Here is a 20,866-nt window from a genome sequence, read left to right as displayed (position 1 = left end):
TTGGAGTGAAGAAGGGTGAGAAGTGACTTGCTAGAGGTGTACAGGATGATGCTAGAGGTGTACAAGATGATGAGAGGCATAGGTAGTGAGTAGTCAGAGACTTTTTCCCAGAGCAGAAATGTCTATCATGAGGGGGCATAATTTTAAGGTGATTGGAAGAAGGTTTAGGGGAAATGTCAGAGGTCGGTTCTTTACACAGTGTGTGGTGGTTGCGTGGAATTCACTGCCAGTGGCGATAGTAGAGTCAGATACATTAGGGACATTTCAGCAACTCTTGGATAGGCATATGGATGATAGTAAAGTGAAGGGTGTACAGTTTAGTTTAATCTTACTCTTAAGATAAATTGTTGGCACAACATCGAGGGCTGTACTGTTCTATGTTCTATGTAATCTGTTAAATACTTAGGAGGTGCTCAGTTACCGGGCAGCTTTTACATGCAAACATATAAAGATTAAGGACAAAAAATGTAGAAACACGGTGTGATTTATATCCCTTTATTTAAATGAGAACAATTATGTATTATTTTAATTTGGTTAATTTATTTGGATTATTTGCAGGTCTACCTGATGTAATAAAGTCTTTATTTTTATTGGCATCACTCTTCGCAATGCTGCCTCTTTATTTCCAGTTTTGATCTCTGACTTATTTTTGAGGAGATCATTATATTACAAGTTTTTAGATCTGTCACTAATTGATTCAGGAGATAACCACAGCAGCAAAGTGATTACCTTAACCTGCTACATTCTACTTAAATGCATATTAAAAGCAGAAAGTCAGATGTTTCAGAATAATGTTAATTTTTTTGACATTCTTATTTGGTCATATATTTGGCACATTATAAAAAGCACGTTTATGTAATTTAGATATTTCATAAATAAATATCCTTGGTTTTTACTGATGAAATATTAAGTGGTGTGTTAGACAGTGATATTGCAGTCTGGTTTGGATATGATGTATTGAATCTTGTGCTATATTTAACATTGTGAACCCTTTGTGTGATTCAGCTGCGGGTTGTATCTCAGGAAGTGATGTTCGGCCCTAAAGAACTGGAAGACCTCTTCGAGCTGTTTAAGGTCACTCATCCATATTTGTTGATTTTGGAAAATTGTCTGCATGCTTTAGCAAAATTCTAGAAGGGGGGGGTCCCATTAGTGCATCATTGTGCATCAAACTAGCATCTGTCAGTGACACCTCGAATTGTGACACATCAGTGCTTTAAACATTGATGACACAAAATCTTTGACTGAAATAAGCACTTAAGTTGCTGAATTAAATATTCGTTAAAAATCAGCAAATTCTACTTGATTGAACCGAAGGACCAAGCTGTTTAGTCAAATAATTTCTTGATACTTTTATGCTACCGATTTCTTCCTTTATCCAGGTTAGTGTATACACTTGGTAATAATGTTTATAATATAAGCACATTTCTGTATTACAAAAATGATTAGACTTTCAAAAGTACTTAAAGTACTTAGTACTATCCTGTGGTTTTGAACTGAGCTACACAAGTCAAACATTTCTTATCTTTCTAAAACAAAGGATAAAATGTGTGTACTTCTGGTGGGTGGAAAAAGTTATCTGCTCTTCGAGCTGTCCAGATGTTTCAGTAGATTTGCCCTTCTCTTGAGTATTCCTAAATTTAATCCCTCCTTAATTGGTGGCAGCGCTTTTAGATGCCCGAGTCCCAAGCTCCACAGTCAGTTCACTGAACCTCCACGGCTCTTTCCTCTTGAGTACATTGCTTAAAGATCATTGGATCACGCTTTTAGTCATCTACTGTAATTTCTCCTTGTGTGTAGCTCAGTCTCAAATCTTGTTTGATAACTTTCCTGTCAAGTGCATTGGGGCAGTTAATTAAATTAAAAGTATGATATAAATTTCAATCCTATTATCTGACTGTAGCTGTGTGTGCACCTCAACCCCTTTTTGCACCTCTGTGCGTCCCTCCCCTTCTCTTTTTTCCACACTATCACATATCACTGTCTTTCTCACTGTATCACTGTATTTTTGTCTCTAGGTCTGTGTCTCTCTCTCTCTAGGTCTGTGTCTCTCTCTCTCTAGGTCTGTGTCTCTCTCTCTCTAGGTCTGTGTCTCTCTCTCGGTCTGTCTCTCGTCTCTGTCGCGCGCGCCCTCTCTCCTCTCGTCTCTGTCGCGCGCGCCCTCTCCCGCTCTCTCTGAGGAAATCTGAGTAATGTCCTTTATTCAGACATCTGATCACCCGTTTTGGACGAAGAAAATGAGGGATTATGTGATCAGTTTAATGCTGTTTACTTTCTATTTTGGACTTCCTACCAATTATGATTTCCTTAAAATTTCATCAATCCAATATTTTCCCTTATTAGGGTGTTGTTTTTGAGCTAGCGGAGTGTTTTTTTTGTGCTAAAATTACGCAGGTAACTAAATAAGCTCAAATAAGAATATAAGAAATAGGATTTGGCCATTTAGCCCCTTGAGTGTGCAGTGCTATTCCAATATGATCTTGATTGATCTAAACTTGATTCTCAACTCCAGTCTCCTATGTGTTACCGACATACCTTGACCTATGTGTCTTGATGTAGTTGAAGAAACTATTTACCTCAGTTTTGAATATATGAAATCCAGACTCCCTCTCCCTATGGTAGAGAATTCTCAAGATTCATGATCCTCTGAGACAATAAACCCCTCCTCATCTCTGATTCGAATAGTCATTTTAGGTTCCCCAGTGTGCGAAACCAACATCCCAACACTTACCCTGTCATGCCCCCTTGGAATCTTATATCTTTCAGTCAGATCATTTGACATTCTCCTAAATTCTAATGGTCATAAGTCCAACCTGATGAACGTTTCCCCACGAAACAGCCCCTTTGCCCCAGAAGCAATCTAGTAGACCTTTTCTGAACTGCATCAGAATAAGGATATCTATTCTTAAATAAGGAGACCTTAACTCTGTTTCATATCAAATGTGTGTGGTCTCACCAGTGTTGTGTGCATTTGTTGCAAAGCCTTCTTACTTTTGCACTTCATCCCCCTTGAAACTAAAATCCAACATTTCTCTTCCCAGGTACTTGCTGTATCTGCAAGTTAATTTACTATGATGACTCCCAGAGTAATCTATGCCACAGCGTTCTGTATTCTTTCTCCAATTAAATAATATTAGTGTTTTGTACTTCCTAACAAAACGGGTAGCCTCACTTTTCCTAAATTATACTCCATCTACAAAATCTTCGCCAACCTTTATAAATCCTTTTGTAGCTGCTTTGTTCCCCTCACCTTTCTTTCACAACTTGTTTTGTATCATCTGCAGATATGTCTATAATAAACCCAGACCCTTCATCCTGAATTAGTTGCCGCGATCCCTATAGCACTGAGTTTACCAACGTATCCCTAACGTGTGAGCTGTTGTGCAGTCAAATACATTATTAAATGCCCTTTGGAAATTGTGTTTGAAATTCACTGCATTGCTTTTATTCAGTCTGGTTGCGACATGCTGAAGTAGCTGTAATTATCTTGTCATATGCATTGTTTTATAAAATGTGTTTAGTCTACTTGATTATATTTTGATTTGCCCTATTAATATTTCTTTAACCTCTCACCTTTCTTGGAAAGTGACAATGCATGTGTTTTCCAATCCATTAAGATCTTTCCAGAATCTAGGAAAGTTTGGAATATTGGAAGCACAGTGGCTCGGGTTTAGCACTGCTCCCTCGCAGTGTCGGGGACCTGGGCTCGATTCCCAGCCCCAAGTGACTATCTGTGTGGAGTTTGCACATATTCCCTGTGTCTGTAAATTGCCCGTAGTGTCAAGGGATGTGCAGGCTAGGCACATTAGCCATGGCAAATGCAGGGTTAAGGGTGGGGTCCTGTGCCTGGGTGGATTGATGTTTTGCAGGGTCAGTGCAGACTCCATGCAGCTTTTCCAGCAACACATTTTTAAGCTCTGATCTCCAGCATCTGCAGTCCTCACTTTCTTCTATTCTTTGATTATGACCCAAGCATCCAGTACCTCTACAGCCGCTTCTCTAATGACCCAAAGATATATGCCACCAGATCCATGAGAAGTCAGATTTTAGTCATTCCCTTTTGCGAAGTATTGGTTGTTTTAAGTTCCTCCCTCCATTTCTCCCCCTGTTATATGGGGATACTTTGGTATCTTCTCCTATGAGGACAGATACAAACTCTTTGCTCATTTTCATGTTTCTTATTCCCTAATTCCCCAGACTTAATGGAGCCAAATTCACTTTTTTGCTAGTCTAATTCTGTTTTTATATTTCTGTAATAGCTCTTACTGTCATTTTTTTATCTTTTCTCTATATTCTCCCTCTTGATTTAGTTTTGCTTTCAACATTGCTATTTCTGCATTTTTCTAATCTCCTGCCGTATCACTAATGATCTTAAAATTTATCTGTTTTTTTTTTAAAGTTGATACCATCTTTGTCTTTGGTAGTTCACCCAGAAAGTTCACTGTTCTCAGGAAGTCTGTCTTTCTCTACGGAATATAGTTTTGTTGAGCATTGTGAAGTATAGCTTTAAATGTCTACCAATGCTTAGCTTCCATCTTAACCTGTCTCGACTAGACATGGTCAGCATTGTTGGTGCAATTATTTTGTCATCTGAGACACCTATTTCTCACTTTTTGTTTTGTAGAAGGAACATTTTTTAAGTTGTTACTGGATTCCACGCAGTCTGGCACTCAAGCACCATGACTCTAGCCTCCCATACCTGGAGCAGTACCAGATTGACGGTAAACAGTACTGCACACTTTTCAGGCATCTGAGTCCATGGGCCCACTCTGCAAATGCAGACTTATTAGCTCTGTGGAGTTTTCGGCTTCTGGATGAGAACACTGACGGCCTCATCAATTTCAAAGAGTTTTCATGTGTTCTAGGTAAAACACTTTGTGTTTCAGACTGTGGTCAACTTACTAGAGCTTCTTACAACAGCATTCTTAGTTCTTGTATAATGTGATGGAAGGCCATCTGGACTGAATGTGGTTTGCCAACTGTGGTTCCTGAAATCTCAAGTCTTCAGCACTGCTGTGGATGATGGAAAAGAGATGTGCAGAGGCAGCCTGATTTGGGAATTGAGGTTCCCTAACGGAAGAGTTCTCAGTCCATAGTTTTTGAAACAGACATTTCTCCGTCTCTACTTGTTTGCTTATTATATGTGGGTGACTGTGCTGTTAGGGTGGTGCTTGAGATGGCACAGATCACACACTCACCTGTGTTGAGCCACTTGGTCACACTTAATGTGATGGGGAGAAATTGCTTTTGTGCCACTTGGCAATGGAAAGGAGATTTTAAGCTCAGCCACTTAGGACTAAAGTCAGGATGCAGCTTTCCATAGGAAGGGGAGTCGAAATCTAGAACTTTGTTCACCTCGCAAAAGGCTGTAGATGGGTTAATTGAAATTTTGAAAACTGACTTTTGTTTTGGATCAGCATATTTGCCGAGCATAGATGACAAAGTGGAATTGACTTAAATGTTGGAACGAACTTGGCAGGCTGAACTGCCCACATCCGTTCCTAAATGAGTCACATCTTTATGCAAGCAAGGACTTTTATTTTTTAAAAAATGGTATAAATTTCACCCAGTTGCTGTTGATGGATGACATTCACAGAACTTCACACATTTTGTGTGGAATATAACGAACAGTCTGTCTTTAAACCTTTCATCAAATCCTTAAAGGATTTGAGGTCATGAGTAACAAATATTCTAATTCAGTTTTATCTCTTGCAGATGTGATGTACAATGGATCCTTTACAGACAAACTGAAATTACTTTTTAAATTGCATATTCCACCAGGTAAATCAAGTAATTACTAAAAATCCACTAAAGTGTTCCATAATTAATCTCGACAAATGAGTATACTGTTCTTGAAATCCCAGTAAGATTGTACTTCAACTCCAGTAATTATGGTTGACATCAGTTCATATTATAGTGAAGATGTCATTTAATATTCAAGGGTGACAGTGTTATTTGAGCACATAATTACCACTGCAATAAACTGAATGTTAGCGTTATCCCATGGCTCTTTGAAAAATGTGCAGTGTAGCTGTCAGTCAGCATCGAATCAGCATGACTGTTATTTAACCTGTCTAGAGCTGAGGGGGGTCAGTGTCATCTTTTGACCATTGTTATGTTCATGAGATCATGTTTGAGTCCAGAGAAGAGGTGAATAAAGTTAAGCATTTCTCTTCACTAATTTTGTATTTATAATACTTTTTGCAATAACAAAATAGGTGAGTGTTAGCTTGATTAGAATTCTCTTCTTTCAAAGGTTCTTGGTTCAGAACCCACTGGAGCCTGAGTGCATCATTGTAGCTGATGGTTGAATTTCATGCTGCAGAACCAGGGAATTGTAAGAGGTGTTATCTTTTGCATGAGATATTAAAACAAGGCCTCATCTAGCTAGGTGGATGAAAGAACTTGCATGATTGAAGTTGCAAACAAATGCTCCCAACATTTTTGCCAACAGCTGTCCTTTGGCATTGCCACCACAAACAGGTTTCTAGTCCTGTGTCTGTTTTGCTGTTGGTGGACATTGCCGGTGCATATACAGATAGAACCATGACTAATTTAAATTTTGGGTGTGGTTATGTTGAAATGTCTTGAGGTGATGCCATTGCATGTACTTTAGTTATTTGTGTGTACAATTTTTAATTGCTGGTCTTTTGCTTATAGCGTTTACAGAAGACGCAAGTGCAATTCCTGCGGCTTCCAAACAGTCAGAACTTTTTAGTGAACCATTGACTCAAGGTGATCACATCGATGGTTTGTATTGACTTTTTAATGTGTCTAAATTAGCGAAGTATAACTGATCAAGGTGATACCTGATCTCAACTCTATAATTGTAGCAAGATGCAAAATGTGCACAAACTCCTCTTCTGCGGTGTCTCATGACAGATATAAAATGACCATTTTGGAAATTTTAATACTGAAGTGATTCTATTTCCATTATAAAACTTTGGTGCAACTAGCTAACAAGGTGAACAAAACACCCAAGCTGCGATTCTTCATCTTAAAACAAAGCTGAGCCACATTTGAATAGCTTACCAGGGGAAGGCAGCAGTAGTCAGGTTCATGGCATTGTGGCTGGCTCTGCTGTACAGATGGGCAGCAAAAAGAGTGGAAGAGCTGTAGTCACATGGGATTGTAGGGGGAGTAGATAGGCAGCTCTGTGGTTGAAAACGAGACTTCCGAATGGTTTGTTGCCTCCCAGGTGCACGAGTCAGGAATGTCTCAGATCGGCTGCAGAACATTCGGGAGGGGAGGTTGAACAGCCAGCTGTCATGGTGCATGTAGGCACCAATGATACAGGTAAAAATTGGGATGAGATCCTACAAGCACAATTTAGAGAGTTAGGAGCCAAGGTAAAAAGTAGGACCTCAGAGATAGTAATCTCAGGATTGCTACCAATGCTCTGTGCTAGTCAGAGTAAAAATGAAAGAATAGGCAGGATGAATGCTTGAGAGATGGTGCAGGAGGGAGGGGTTCAGATTTTTTGGACATTAGGACTGGTTCTGGGGGAGATGGGGCTATTACAAATCGGATGGTCTACACCTGGACTGGACTAGATTGGAACCAATGTCCTGGGGGGTGCTTTTGCTAACATTGTCGGGGAGGGTTTAAACTGATGTGGCAGGGGGATGGGAACCAAATGAGGTGGTTAGTGGACAGTAACTACAGCCTGTAAGGAACTAGATAATGAAGTCAGCATGACAAAGGGGAAGAATATGCTGGAAGCAGATGATGAACACAAAGAGACAGATGGTCTGAGGTGCATTTGTTTTAATGTGAGAAGTGTAGTAGGTAAGGCAGATGAATTTAGCGCTTGGATTAGTACCTGGGAGTATGACATTATTTCAATTACTGGGACTTCGTTGAGGGAAAGCATGATTGGCAGTTAAATATCCCAGGATATAGATGCTTCAGGCGGGATAGAGAGGGAGGTAGAGGTGGAGGAGTTGCATTACTGGTCAAAGGATATCACAGCTGTGCTGAAGGAGGGCACTATGGAGGACTCGAGCAGTGAGGCAATATGAGCAGAGCTCACAAGTAGGAAGGGTGCGGTAACAATGTTGGGTCTAAAGTACAGGCCTCCCAACAGCGAACATGAGATAGAGGTACACAGATATGTGAACAGATTATGGAAATATGTAGGAGCAACAGACTGAAGGTGATAGGAGATTTTAATTTCCCATTCCCAACATTGACTGGGATTCACTTAGTGTCAGAAGTCTAGATGGAGCAGAATTTGTAAGGACATCCAGGAGGATTTTTTAGAGCAGTATGTAAATAGTCCAATTCAGGAAGGGGTCATACTGGACCCCTGGTGTTGGGAAATGAGCCCGACCAGGTGGTTGATATTTCATATGGGATTACTTTGGGAATAGTGATCACAATTCCATAAGTTTTAGAATCCTCATGGACGAAGACGAGAGTGGTTCTAAAGGAAGAGCGCTAAATTGGGGGAAGGCCAACTACATCAAAATTCGGCAGGAGCTGGGGAATATGGATTGGGAGCAGCTGTTTGAAGGAAAGTCCACATTTGATATGTGGGAGGCTTTTAAAGAGAGATTGGTTACAGTGCAGGACAGATATATCCCTGTGAAAATGAGGGATAGAAATGGCAAGATCAGGGAACCATGGATGACAAGTGAAATAGTGAGACTAGCTAAGAGGAAAAAGGAAGCATACATAAGGTCTAGGCGGCTGGAAACAGATGAAAATTTGGAAGAATATCAGAAAAGTAGGACCAATCTGAATTGAGGGATTAAGAGTCTGAAAGGGGTCATGAAATGTCTTTAGCAAACAGGGTTAAGGAAGGTCCAAAAGCCTTTTATTCAGACATAAGGAGCAAGAGGGTAACTAGAGAAAGGGTTGGCCCACTCAAGGACAAAGGAAAGTTATGCATGGAGTCAAAGAGAAAGTGGCTGAGATTCTTAGCATTGGTATTCACCGAGGAGAGGGTCATGACGTGTTGAGGTTAGGGATAGATGTTTGATTACTCTAGGTAAGGTCAGCATAAGGAGGGAAGAAGTGTTGGGTATTCTAAAAGGCATTAAGATGGACAAGTCCCCAGGTCCAGATAGGGATCTATCCCACGTTACTGAGGGAAGCGAGAGTGGAAATAACTGGGGCCTTAACAGATATCTTTGCAGCATCCTTGAACACGAGATGAGGTCCCAGAGGACTGGAGAATTGCTAATGTTGTCCCCTTGTTAAAGAAGGGAGGCAGGGATGATCCAGGTAATTATAAACCTGTGAGCCTGATGTCAGTGGTAGGAAAGCTGCTGGAGAATATACTGAGGGATAGGTTCTATTTACATTTGGAAAGAAATTGACTTATCAGTGACAGGCAACATGGTTTTGTGCAGGGAAGGTCTTACCTACTTAATAGAATTGAGGAAGTGACAACGTTGATTGATGAAGCGATGTAGATTTCATATACATGGACATCAGCAAAGAATTTGATAAGGTTCCCCATGGTAGGCTGATGGAGAAAGTGAAGTCGCATGGGGTTCAGGATGAACTAGCTAGATGGATAAAGAACTGGCTGGACAGCAAGAGATAGAGTAGTAGTGGAAGGGAGTTTCTCAAACTGGAGAACTGTGACCAGAGGTGTTGCACAGGGATCCATGTTGGGACTACTGTTGTTTGTGATATACATAAATGATCTGGAGGAAGGTATAGGTGGTCTGATTAGCAAGTTTGCAGATGACACTAAGATTGTTGAGGTAGCAGGTAGTGAAGGGGACTGTCAGAGAATGCAGCAGAGTGTAGATAGATTGTAAAGTTGGTGGAGAAATGGCAGATGGAGTTCAATCCGGGCAAATGCGAGGTGATGCATTTTGGAAGATCCAATTCAAGAGTGAACTGTATGATAAATGGAAAAGCTCTGGGGAAAATTGATGTGCAGAGAGATTTGGGTGTTCAGGTCCATTGTACCCTGAAGTGGCAACGCAGGTCAATAGTGGTCAAGATGCATACAGCATGCTTTCCTTCGTCAGACAGGGTGTTGAGAACAAGAGTTGGCAGGAAATGTTACAGTTGTATAGAACTTTGGTTCAACCACATTTGGAATACTGAATATAGTTCTGGTCACCACATTGCCAAAGGATGTGGATGCTTTGGAGAGGGTACAGAGGAGGTTCACCAGGATGTTGCCTGGTATGGAGGGCACTAGCTATGAAGAGAGGTTGAGTAGATTAGGATTATTTTCATTAGAAAGATGGAGGTTAAAGGGGGACCTGATTGAGGTCTACAAAATCATGAGAGGTATAGACAGGGTGGAAAGCAAGGAACTTTTTCCCAGAGTGGGAACTCAATTACTTGGGGTCTTGAGTTCAGGGTGAGAGGGAAAAAGTTTAAGGGAGATATGCATGGAAAGTACTCTTCGCAGAGGGTGCCTGGAACACATTGCCAGCGGAGGTGGTAGAGGCAGGCACGATAACATCATTTTAGGTGTATCTGGACAGATACATGAATGGGCACGGAACAGAGAGATACAGACCCTTAGAAAATAGGCGACAGGTTTAGATAGAGGCTCTGGATTGGTGCAGGCTTGGAGGGCCGAAGGGCCTGTTCCGATGCTGTAATTTTCTTTGTTCATTGATCTCAGAAGGGAATTTAACCTCAGTATTATGGGGCAGTTGTTCGAAGGAGTTTGCATTAAAATTGGGAGACCAAAGTTTAGTCCCATTTTGACCTTTTCCTGAGTTTCCATTCTGTGTAGTTGAAGGAATTGGAGGACAAATGTATAGACTTTTGTTCTTGTGTTCACTGCTTGTCCAGTATTATTAATTGCATGTCATGAAATATTTATGGACTGTAAGGAACGGGATCAGAAGCGTGGTGGTGATGTCAAATTTTGGAAGAAAGAAAGGAAATTTATATCTGCTCCTCTTTCCCCAACAACTGCCAGGTACATAATATTATTAAGGTAAATATCAAGATTGGAAAAACCTCTCTGCCAAAAGTTCTGGAGTTACCATTAAGTTTGTTTTTTATTGGAGGGAGTGGGGTGATCACATGACTTCGCTGTTCTTTTTCATTCTCCATTTTCTAGTTCTACACAAGCTGTAGCCACAGGTGTAGACAATAAGTAATTCAAATGAAATATTAGGGACCAGCGTTCAAAATATCCATCCCTGAAAGATTCCGAAGTTGGCTTGGGGAAAATTCACCCAGAGTGGTGACCGGTCAGCGAAATATTCAATTTTATGACTGTCGCTTCAGGAGATATTAGACTTGAGGAAAATAATGTGCTGGGTCTTAGTTTAATTAGTATTGTAGTTGTAAAAATTCAATCCAAGATTACAATCGGAGATAAGACCATAACAAGTAGGAACAGGAGTAGGGTTGTGACGGGCTAGTTGAAGTGTTTCAGCTTTGCGCATTTGCATTGGAAGCTCATTAGCTGTGACTTCAGTCTGCAGATGTGTTTACGGGAATGGCTTTTCCTATGTAGAGGACGGTGTCAGTAATTTTGAGAAAGTCTTCTCTTAGCTTATGCCTGTTGAATACTCTCTCTGCTCAGAGTAGTAAGGGTATGGAATGCTTTGCCTGCAACGGTAGTAGATTCACCAAGTTTAAGTGCATTTAAGTCATCATTGGACAGGCATATGGATGTACATGGAATAGTGTAGGTGGGATGGGCTTCAGATTAGTATGACAGGGCAGCGCAACATCGAGGGCCGAAGGGCCTGTACTGCACTGTAATGTTCTATGTTCTAACAGCACTAATTTAAATACTGTGTTGTGTAGGAAATTGATGCTTTCCTCCTGCATTGTGCCTTTAAATTTAAGGGAAAATTAATTATTAATATTATCGATGAATGAATTATTCTGTGTGTAAATGTATCATCACAAATCCAGAAGGTAATATTTATAAAAATATCACTTGGTGTACTTTGTGAGAACGAAAAAGGAGCTCCTAAAAATCAAAAAGTATCCCTCAAGAAAATTTCGAGAGAAACCTTGGGAAAAACAAAAATGATTTTGATCTCTACCAGCACCCAAAGTGAGAGTGAAGTTCGTGGTGCAGATGCTGTCCCCACATATTGATTCTAGCAAGAAGCCTGAGCCCAGTACAGAACCAGGCGTTAGCACTCAGCTGTCAGTAAGCTGTGGATGTGCTGCTTCACCTTGTGCGTTAGAAGAAAGTGGAAAATTGGCCAGCTCCCTTAACGAAACAATAGTCGCAAACTACCCTAATTAATTTGCCAATATCTGATGCTTCACAATATACATTCATTTGCATAGAAGTAGATATGCAGGTAGTTCTCCTATAATGCTTTAGTTGCATTCCTGTACAACACCGTGTTCTAGAAAATCGCACAATATAAATAATGGGAAAACCAAGGTTGGGGCGAGCCACCAAAAATATCAGTAAAAATCAAAAGAAAAATAATAGTTAGCCTAATGCAAATGATAGCACAGTCTAAGTAAATCTTTAATGCAATAATACAGTAAATTCAAATTTTATTATTAAAATCACTGACTACAGCACTGTACCTTTCACGAAGCACTTCGCCAGAAAGCCCGCGAGCTGGCTGACCACCTGATGCCAAGGCGAAAGTCCACTCCTCCTCGGGATTCTCACCCGGTTTGCAATAAAGTTCCTTCTAAATGTACACTCCAATTCCCATTTTCAAGCTAAGCTGCAGGCTTGCAGAACTGACTGCATTCCTGTTTTAGCTGAATTTGCATTTTGCAGACAGAGAATCCTGAGGCTGGATTTTGATGTTCAGGTTAGCTGCCAGGGATGGTGGAATCACAACAGCAAACAGGAATTCAATTTCTATTAAAAAAGGTCCACAATTTATTATTGCAGCCAAATTGTGTTTTATAAATGGGCGCTATAGGAGAACTACCTGTATGTACTAACTATAATTTATCTCAGTATCTTATATGAAGTAAAACAGTTCATCCTGATGTTGGAATTGCTGCCACAGTAGTTATGAATTTTTAAAAAGGTATTCATACCTTGAGCACTTCTGCTGTAATTTGGCCAAGTAATGGCATAGTTCCATTGTAATATTTGGTCTTGTCTTCCCCTATCTGTTTTGAACTTCAGGGAGTAACAAGGGGAAGGTTGATATCCAAGCTTATTTGAAACAGTGGCACGATGAGCTGACAAGGAAAGAAGAAAGTATCCGAAACTTGCCCCGGATAAATCAGGTGATGGTCTGACCTGTTTCACTATTTGCACTTGCCACATTTTTGGCACGTATCTTTCTGTGGTTTCTGATGAGGTACATACAAGAGGCAGAGCGACTTGAGGTTTAGGTAGTTGCCACTGACTACTTGAATGAGGTCAGAGGTTTTCCTGATAGTCTTGTGGCACAGTGGTAGTGTCCGTCTCTGATCCAGGAGGCCTGAGTTTGCGCTCCACCTGCTCCAGAGGTGTGTCATAACATCCTGGACAGGTTGATTTTAAAAATAAAAAAACACAGACATTTTGAATTTCCAGCCCTTTTTATTGGCCTTGTCTGACCTTTCCTCGAGCCTGAACCGTGTGCTCCCTGGAATTATGACTTGATATATTTTGCATATTTTCTCATTTTCTGCTCCAAGTTCAGTCACAGTTTTGACTTCACTGAAAACGTGTTCCCCTGAGCCATAAATTGAATGTAAAGATACCCCAGGTGTTGGAAACCCCTCCCCACAGATGCTGCCAGACTTGCTGAGTTTCTCCACTTCTGGTTTTTATTATCCCTCAATAATTATCCATTGCAACCTATTCTTTCTCCATTAAACTTTCCTGGAACTTTGTGCGTTGGTTGCCCAAAGTTCTCATACCTACCTGCTCATTGCCCAGATCTATCTCTGTCAAGCTTTTTAGGATGACTTATGTTAAAAATGCTGCAGAAAATAAGTTTAGGAGTAGGCCATTTGGCCTTCAAGTCTGCACCACCTACAATCAATATAACTTCCATCTCTTGGTTATGGAAGATATAGACTGTAGGGAAATAGATGGTGACATCTTGCAAAATGTCCAGATTACAGAGGAGGAAGTGCTGGATGTCTTGAAACGGTTAAAAGTGGATAAATCCCCAGGACCTGATCAGGTGTACCCGAGAACTCTGTGGGAAGCTAGGGAAGTGACTGATGGGCCTCTTACTGAGATATTTGTATCATCGATAGTCACAGGTGAGGTGTGGAAGACTGGAGGTTGGCAAACGTGGTGCCACTGTTTAAGAAGGGCGGTAAAGACAAGCCAGGAAACTATAAACCGGTGAGCCTGACCTCTGTGTTTTTGGAGGGAATCCTGAGGGACAGGATGTACATGTATTTGGAAAGGCAAGGACTGATTCGGGATAGTCTAGAATAGAGTGGTGCTGGAAAAGCACAGCAGTTCAGGCAGCAGCAGGACTAATACACTTAATGGAAAGGTCCTAGGGAGTATTGCTGCACAAAGAGACCTTGGAGTGCAGTTTCATAGCTCCTTGAAAGTAGAGTTGCAGGTAGATAGGATTGTGAAGAAGGCGTTTGGTATGCTTTCCTTTATTGGTCAGAGTACTGAGTACAGGAGTTGGGAGGTCGGAGGCTGAGGGGTGACCTTATAGAGGTTTACAAAATTATGAGGGGCATGGATAGGATAAATAGGCAAAGTCTTTTCCCTGGGGTCGGGGAGTCCAGAACTAAAGGGCATATGTTTAGGGTGAGAGGGGAAAGATATAAAAGAGACCTAAGGGGCAACGTTTTCACACAGAGGGTGGTACGTGTAAGGAATGAGCTGCCAGAGGATGTGATGGAGGCTGGTACAATTGCAACATTTAAGAGGCATTTGGATGGGTATAGGAATAGGAAGGGTTTGGAGGGATATGGACCGGTTGCTGGCAGGTGGGACTAGATTGGGTTGGGATATCTGGTCGGCATGGAAGGGTTGGACTGAAGGGTCTGTTACCATGCTGTACATCTCTATGACTCTTCCCATGCAATTCTCCAGAGCAGTAATGATCACGTTGTAACCAGTTGCACTAACACTTGAATGCAATCCTATAATTTGACTTGTTCCCTTTACCCTCAATAAGATTAATTATCTATAAGCAGTAATCATTTGGGAATGGCCTGTAATTATACACTAGCAAAAGAAATTTTAAGTAGATGACATTGTCACCATCAGAAAGTAAAGCCAGTTACTTAAAGAGGAGCAGCTACTTTCCGTGTTTTTAGGATGAAGATGTTTCCTTGCGCTGCAATGACAATATGTTTATCTTCTATTGAATTTATTCACAATATACCTGTAGTGCATTTTACTTATAGTGAATCTTTAAAAACAAAATGAGCACAGTGAATGCATATATTAAAAGCAGAAAAGCTGCCAGTGCAAAGCAGGTCAATTGACCAATAGCACAGTGTTCATACCAAGGATCAACTTCCAACTGTGCGTGTTACTTACCCTGCCAGCAATCCAATTTTCATTCACAAATCAAAATTGGCTCCCACGTCCAAACTATTGTGGAATTATTCCTTTGGGAAAACTTCAGCAAGAACAGAGAAAATTCATAATCTGCAATCCAGTTGCTGAAAACTAAAGAGATCGGGTGGAATGTCTCCTAACCTGTCAAAACGTTCATGGTGCGTTATTAAACTCAATTCCAGGAATGTTAGCTGCTTGTCAGTGAGTGAAACTCTGGACATACCTTTTTATTACTTAAGGAAATGATGGCAGAAGAGAAGCATTGCCCAACCCAGCCACAAGGCAGTTTGAATCCAACAAACCAGCTACGCTTTCAACTTAATCAATGTATTCTGTTTGACTCAGTCCACGCACCAGCATGATGTTTGCGTAATAAACATATAGAGAAATAAATCAAGTAAAAGTTTTTCCCTGATTAGAGAGAGAGAGCTATCATCAGCCATTTTCATCCTTACCTCACACATTTTATGATGATTAACTTGAAATCTTCATTGATCAATCCTCAACACATAGTATCGTTGTAGATTTCATTCTCATGATGGGTGAGCAAGGTCCCCAAAAATGAGAGTTTGTTTGGTAAACCAGATGCTGTCTTGCCTGTTGGCCCATCTTGTTTAACGTTGTGGTAAATTTTATGACAAAAGTCAACAGGCATAATTAGCATGTTCTACACCTTAGCAGAAGATGAAACGTGCATTCATCTAAATTGTCCTCCAACATTTAAATGCTAAAGCATTCTGGAATGATCAATTTTATACTTTTATTATTTCTAGCTGCACTACAAATCAGTTGACTCATTCAAAGTAAAGAGCCTTAGTACTATCATATTAAATCAATAACCCTTCAAAATATGTCTTGCATCAGTCTGAATTCTCCAGATGTCAACAGTCAGGACGAGGAACCCTTGGCCATTCAATGTGAGCTCAATTACTGCAACTTCATCGGATCAACTGATGTACTGAGTGTGCGTTGATTTTACAGTCTCGCTTGTCTGTTTCACACTGCAGTACTTTCAACTGAGCCATCTGGGGAGCTGAAGTGCAGCCATTGGCCATATTGCTATTTAACAACAGTTACATATGGCAAAACTTCAATAAAACAGAGAACTGTGGATGCTGGAAATCTGAAACAAAGTGCTGGAGAAACTCTCATGTATCTGGCCACATCTATAGTGAGAGAGAGAGAAACAAATGAGTTTTGCGTCCAGTATTCTGATGAAGCATCACTGGACTCGAAACATTAACTCTGTTTCTCTCTCTTTATAGATGCTGCTAGAATTGCTGACTTTCACCAACATTTCCATTTTTTTTTGTTGTGACTACACTTCTTTGAATGTGAAGCACTTTTAGATCCACTGAGAGAAGTGATGGCTGTTAGGTTTCACATGAAATCAAATCCACGATGTCAAAAATCAGATTGTAATAAGTAGAGTGCTGCAAAATACCCCCCAGCCATGTGTTTTGGAAATGAAAATAAACTACTCCAGTTGTGCCAGCAATTTATATTGGATGCTGGAAATCTCTCATCAAAACTGAAACTGCTGGAAGCACTCAGCTCATGGTTTTTAATCTGCCTTTCTTTTGCCGCATTTCCAGCCCCTGACTCTGTACCAGAATTTCCGTGCTTCCATCCTCCTGTTCTCCTTGTAATTTTCTCTGGACTCATCTTTCCTTTGTACATCTAATTATCATTCATTTCATCTTGTGCTGCAATTCCCTTTTTGTCATTTAACTACACATGCTCTCCACTTTAGTACTGAGGGCTACCCTTTTATTATTTTGCACGTTTAACTACCGTGCCCCCACCCGCATCCAACTTTCCCTCACAGGCTGTATGTTTACTTAAAAGCAATTTTTCCCTTTACCTTTTCCAGCACTGCTGAATGATCATTGACCTGGATCTTTTTTCTCTCCAAAGACACTGTTTGGCTGCTGAGTGTTTCCAGGATTTTGTGTTCTTATTTGAATTCATTATTTAGTTGCTCAACAGCTTTGTTAATTATCAGAGTGGTGCTGGAAAAGCACAGCAGGTCAGGCAGCATCTGAGGAGCAGGAGAGTCGACGTTTCGGACATTCCTGATGAAGGGTTTATGCCCGAAACATTGACTCTCCTGCTCCTCAGATGCTGCCTGACCTGCTGTGCTTTTCCAGCACCACTCTGATCTAACCTCTGGTTTCCAGCATCTGCAGTCCTCACTTTTGCCTAGCTTTGTTAATGATTCCTAGTGTTTTGAGATTGGAATGCACTTTTTGTCAATGTAGAAGCAAAGACACATTTCCAAAAAAAATTCTTTGATGTACCTGATGACATTTGTGCTTATTCTTAATTCCCCAGTCACAATTTGTTCAGTTTTCCAAGACACTATATAATCTATTTCACGGAGATCCTAATGAAGAGGCACTTTATCGAGCCATAACGACTGTCACGGGCCTTTTGCTTCGAATGGAGGAAGTAGGGAGAATGTTGAACAGCTCAAATCCTCCCTCCCCAAGTAAACAAGGTGCAATCCAAGATGGCCGAAGTGGTGACAGCATTCAGGAGAACGAGGCATTAAAGAAGCGTGAAGATAATGCTCAGGAAACACAAACTGAGATTGAGTGGACCTTTGCCTTTGAACAGATACTGGCCTCGCTGTTAAATGAACCGGTTTTGGTTACGTTTTTTGAGAAACATGTAGATATAAGGGCAAAAATAGAACAAGCTAAATCTGTTCAACTAAGATCTAAAAGGCAGTCAAATGCCATTGACTGAGCTTGTTCTCTGTTGTAACACTTAGGCCATATTCAGCTGTTGTGATGATGCAACAGCCCACAAACGTTTGAAAATTCTGTTGCCGATGACAGCAAGCGAAAGCGTAAGCTGTATTGCCTGAGATTTGCTGTTATTTTAATGCAGTTGTTAACATTATATTAATGCTGTGCTAAAATGACATGGAGGGAAGTTGCACAAACGCACGCAGCATTTTTTCAGGCTGCAACTTTATTTTGCTATGTATACATATATATATGATGCATATAAGTATGATGGATACATAAACATGTTGAACACGAGCTATGAGCCACAAAGCAGCTATTACCTTTTTGCTGTTGAGGGATTTAAAACAGACTTTTGTTTACATGCACTGATTTCGGGTGATGTAAGAAGGCTTGCATAAAATGAGAACCTAAACATGAAAGGTGGACACATTTCAAATATTCCTGGTTTGAAACTAAATTGAGATTAAAATGTAAAACTGTTCCTGTTTTCACTAGTAGAACGTATCAGATTGACATGTATTCCTGTGAACTCTTGTTTTTTTTTGTACACTACCAATGCAACTCTGTGAGCGGGCCCATGCAATTTCCTATTCTTGCCAGGGGATTGAGTCAAAAGAGCTGTTGCTGTACTTTATGGAATCTGACACGTTCTCAGCAAGTTGAAGAAGAATGCATTTTCCTTATTTATACGAAAAGCATTTGTTTTTAAATTGTTATCGAAAAGAAATTATTTATAGCTCGTATACTTCTGATAGGGAAGGGAATATTTACAATAAGATATGTCCTGTATTTTTGAAGTATGATGCACACTTGTGCACTTTCAAATGTTACTGTTAATCTATCTTGCTGCTTTCCTGCTTTGAGAGTATTTTTTTAAGAAACAGCCCATTAGTAGAGCACACATTATATAAATAAGAATATTGATTTGCTCTTGATTCCGATGTCAAGATTTGGTGGTAATTGTAATCATCTGAAAATATGAAGTTTTCAGGCATTACATTTTCCAATCCAGATGTCTTGGAACTTAGCATCAGTTATAGAATCACTCTTTGATTTAAATGCTTATGTTCAATGAAGATAATGCAATGCCCTTATGAAAGTAAAATTAACACAGAGTTTGTATATAGCCACACGAGACGGTAAACACCATATATAGATATAAAATCAGCTCGTGCTGGAGACCGCTATTAGGAAATGGTATTCTGAAATCCAAAAAAGCAATTTGCTGAGAGATTTTTTTTTTAGATTAAAAGAAAATCTAGTTTTCAAGGACAAACTATGTTTGTGCCAAACACTCGGGCACGTGTGATATTGCGTACTCCATTGATTGATGAGTCTTTCTGTCTTATGTTCCTTTAGTCCTTTATTGTACTGAAAACCTTGTCTAAAGAGTAAGTCTAAAATAAATATTTTGATTTCCAGTTCAGTTGGTTTTTATAAATTGTGTTTTCTAGTTCTCTTTATATTTGCTTTCTAATAAAAAAAACATTGTTGACTAGCCTAAGTGGTAGAATATTGATCTTTTTTTTTCTAATAGGTAAAATTACTTTTAAGAGGTCATCCAATTATAATCTTGCCCCAATGTATATGGTGTCCTGCCAGCATTTATTCATATCAGTTCATAACTATTGTAACAATTAAAGCCTGATAGTTAAAGCAGGGAAAATATAAACTTCAGCATTTCCAGTGGCAGCCAAGTGAATGAGGATAAGATGAGCTAAACGAGATATCAAGCTGAGTTGGTTGTTAGCATGTGCTGTTTATCTGTTTCTTGCAATTATTTTTTATTTCTGTCTCTATTTTTATTTTATCAACAAGAAAGTAAAGCTAGCAAGTTGAGAGCTACCCATTTCTATCCAGTAAACTTAACAGAATTTGAGTTAGGATGGGTAAAAATGAAATTGTAATTAACTCTATAGTTTTCCAAACTTGTGGTATCATGATTAAATGCACAGCATGTGTGTGTGTATTTTATGTATTGCTGAAAAATTTTGTCTTGCTCTCATGAGGACAATCCGCAAGCAATAAAGTATATGAGAAGAGAGTGTTGAAGAGTGAATTGAAGCATTGCTTTGGAAAATGCACCAGTTAATGGTGACTGACAGTTAACTCCCAAACTTTGTTTAAATTTTAAACCAGACGCTTTGACTGTAATTGGCCCAGATCGTGCCATGATAAATGAGCTTGAGAATGGCCATCTATTTGGTTGCATTGAAGCAGGTGCGGTGTACGTATGTGTTCTTTCAGACCGCAGAGACGAATTGACTGGCATACCGTATAAAAGGACGTATCACTTCAGCTTTTTGCATCAAGGAAAGTACTGACTGTATCCAATCAGCCTGGGTTGTACAGACACTGTATTTAAATTCAACAAAACAATTAGTTGCCATTCTCTGGTTCATTTCTTGGAGAGATATGAATACCAACCAATTGACTCTACTTAAAAATTAAACGTAGCTTGGCAGTCAACTGTCAGTTAGAATTACCAGGTGCACTTTCCACGCCTATGCCTCTACCAATCAGAGTCCTCTTGCCAACCAACCAGCACTGTCACCTTGAACAGTTAAAAAAAAAAACATTGTTGTCCCTTTTAAATTGGTATTTGTTGTGAATCAGCCTGATGTGAGCAAGGGGAAAAGACTCAACAGAATGAGTTTTGTTTTCATTAATGCTCAAATTTGGTACAACCAAACACCAAAATGAT

The 20,866-nt window shown here is 40.0% G+C and overlaps 1 protein-coding gene across 4 annotated transcripts in view; it reads left to right on the top strand.

The window, feature by feature from the left end:
- The window catches only part of tbc1d8b (TBC1 domain family member 8B), an 85,307-nt gene extending 65,641 nt beyond the window's left edge, over positions 1-19,666 (top strand). For 2 of the 4 annotated variants that reach the window (XM_043705138.1, XM_043705140.1), the window contains exons 15-20: positions 1,006-1,074; positions 4,625-4,865; positions 5,716-5,781; positions 6,661-6,750; positions 13,058-13,161; positions 17,741-19,666. In XM_043705138.1, coding sequence (XP_043561073.1) covers positions 1,006-1,074; positions 4,625-4,865; positions 5,716-5,781; positions 6,661-6,750; positions 13,058-13,161; positions 17,741-18,157 — 987 coding nt within the window. In that variant the 3' untranslated portion in view covers positions 18,158-19,666. The remainder of the gene's footprint in view (positions 1-1,005; positions 1,075-4,624; positions 4,866-5,715; positions 5,782-6,660; positions 6,751-13,057; positions 13,162-17,740) is intronic. The other 2 variants (XM_043705139.1, XM_043705141.1) reach the window with 2 other exon arrangements.
- The last annotated feature ends 1,200 nt before the right edge of the window (positions 19,667-20,866 follow it).

This window comes from Chiloscyllium plagiosum, chromosome 15 (genome assembly GCF_004010195.1).
Source record: "Chiloscyllium plagiosum isolate BGI_BamShark_2017 chromosome 15, ASM401019v2, whole genome shotgun sequence".
In the NCBI taxonomy this organism is placed as follows: domain Eukaryota; kingdom Metazoa; phylum Chordata; class Chondrichthyes; order Orectolobiformes; family Hemiscylliidae; genus Chiloscyllium; species Chiloscyllium plagiosum.
The sequence above is the reverse complement of the archived record's forward strand: the minus strand, read 5'-3'. Positions and strand labels throughout refer to the sequence as shown.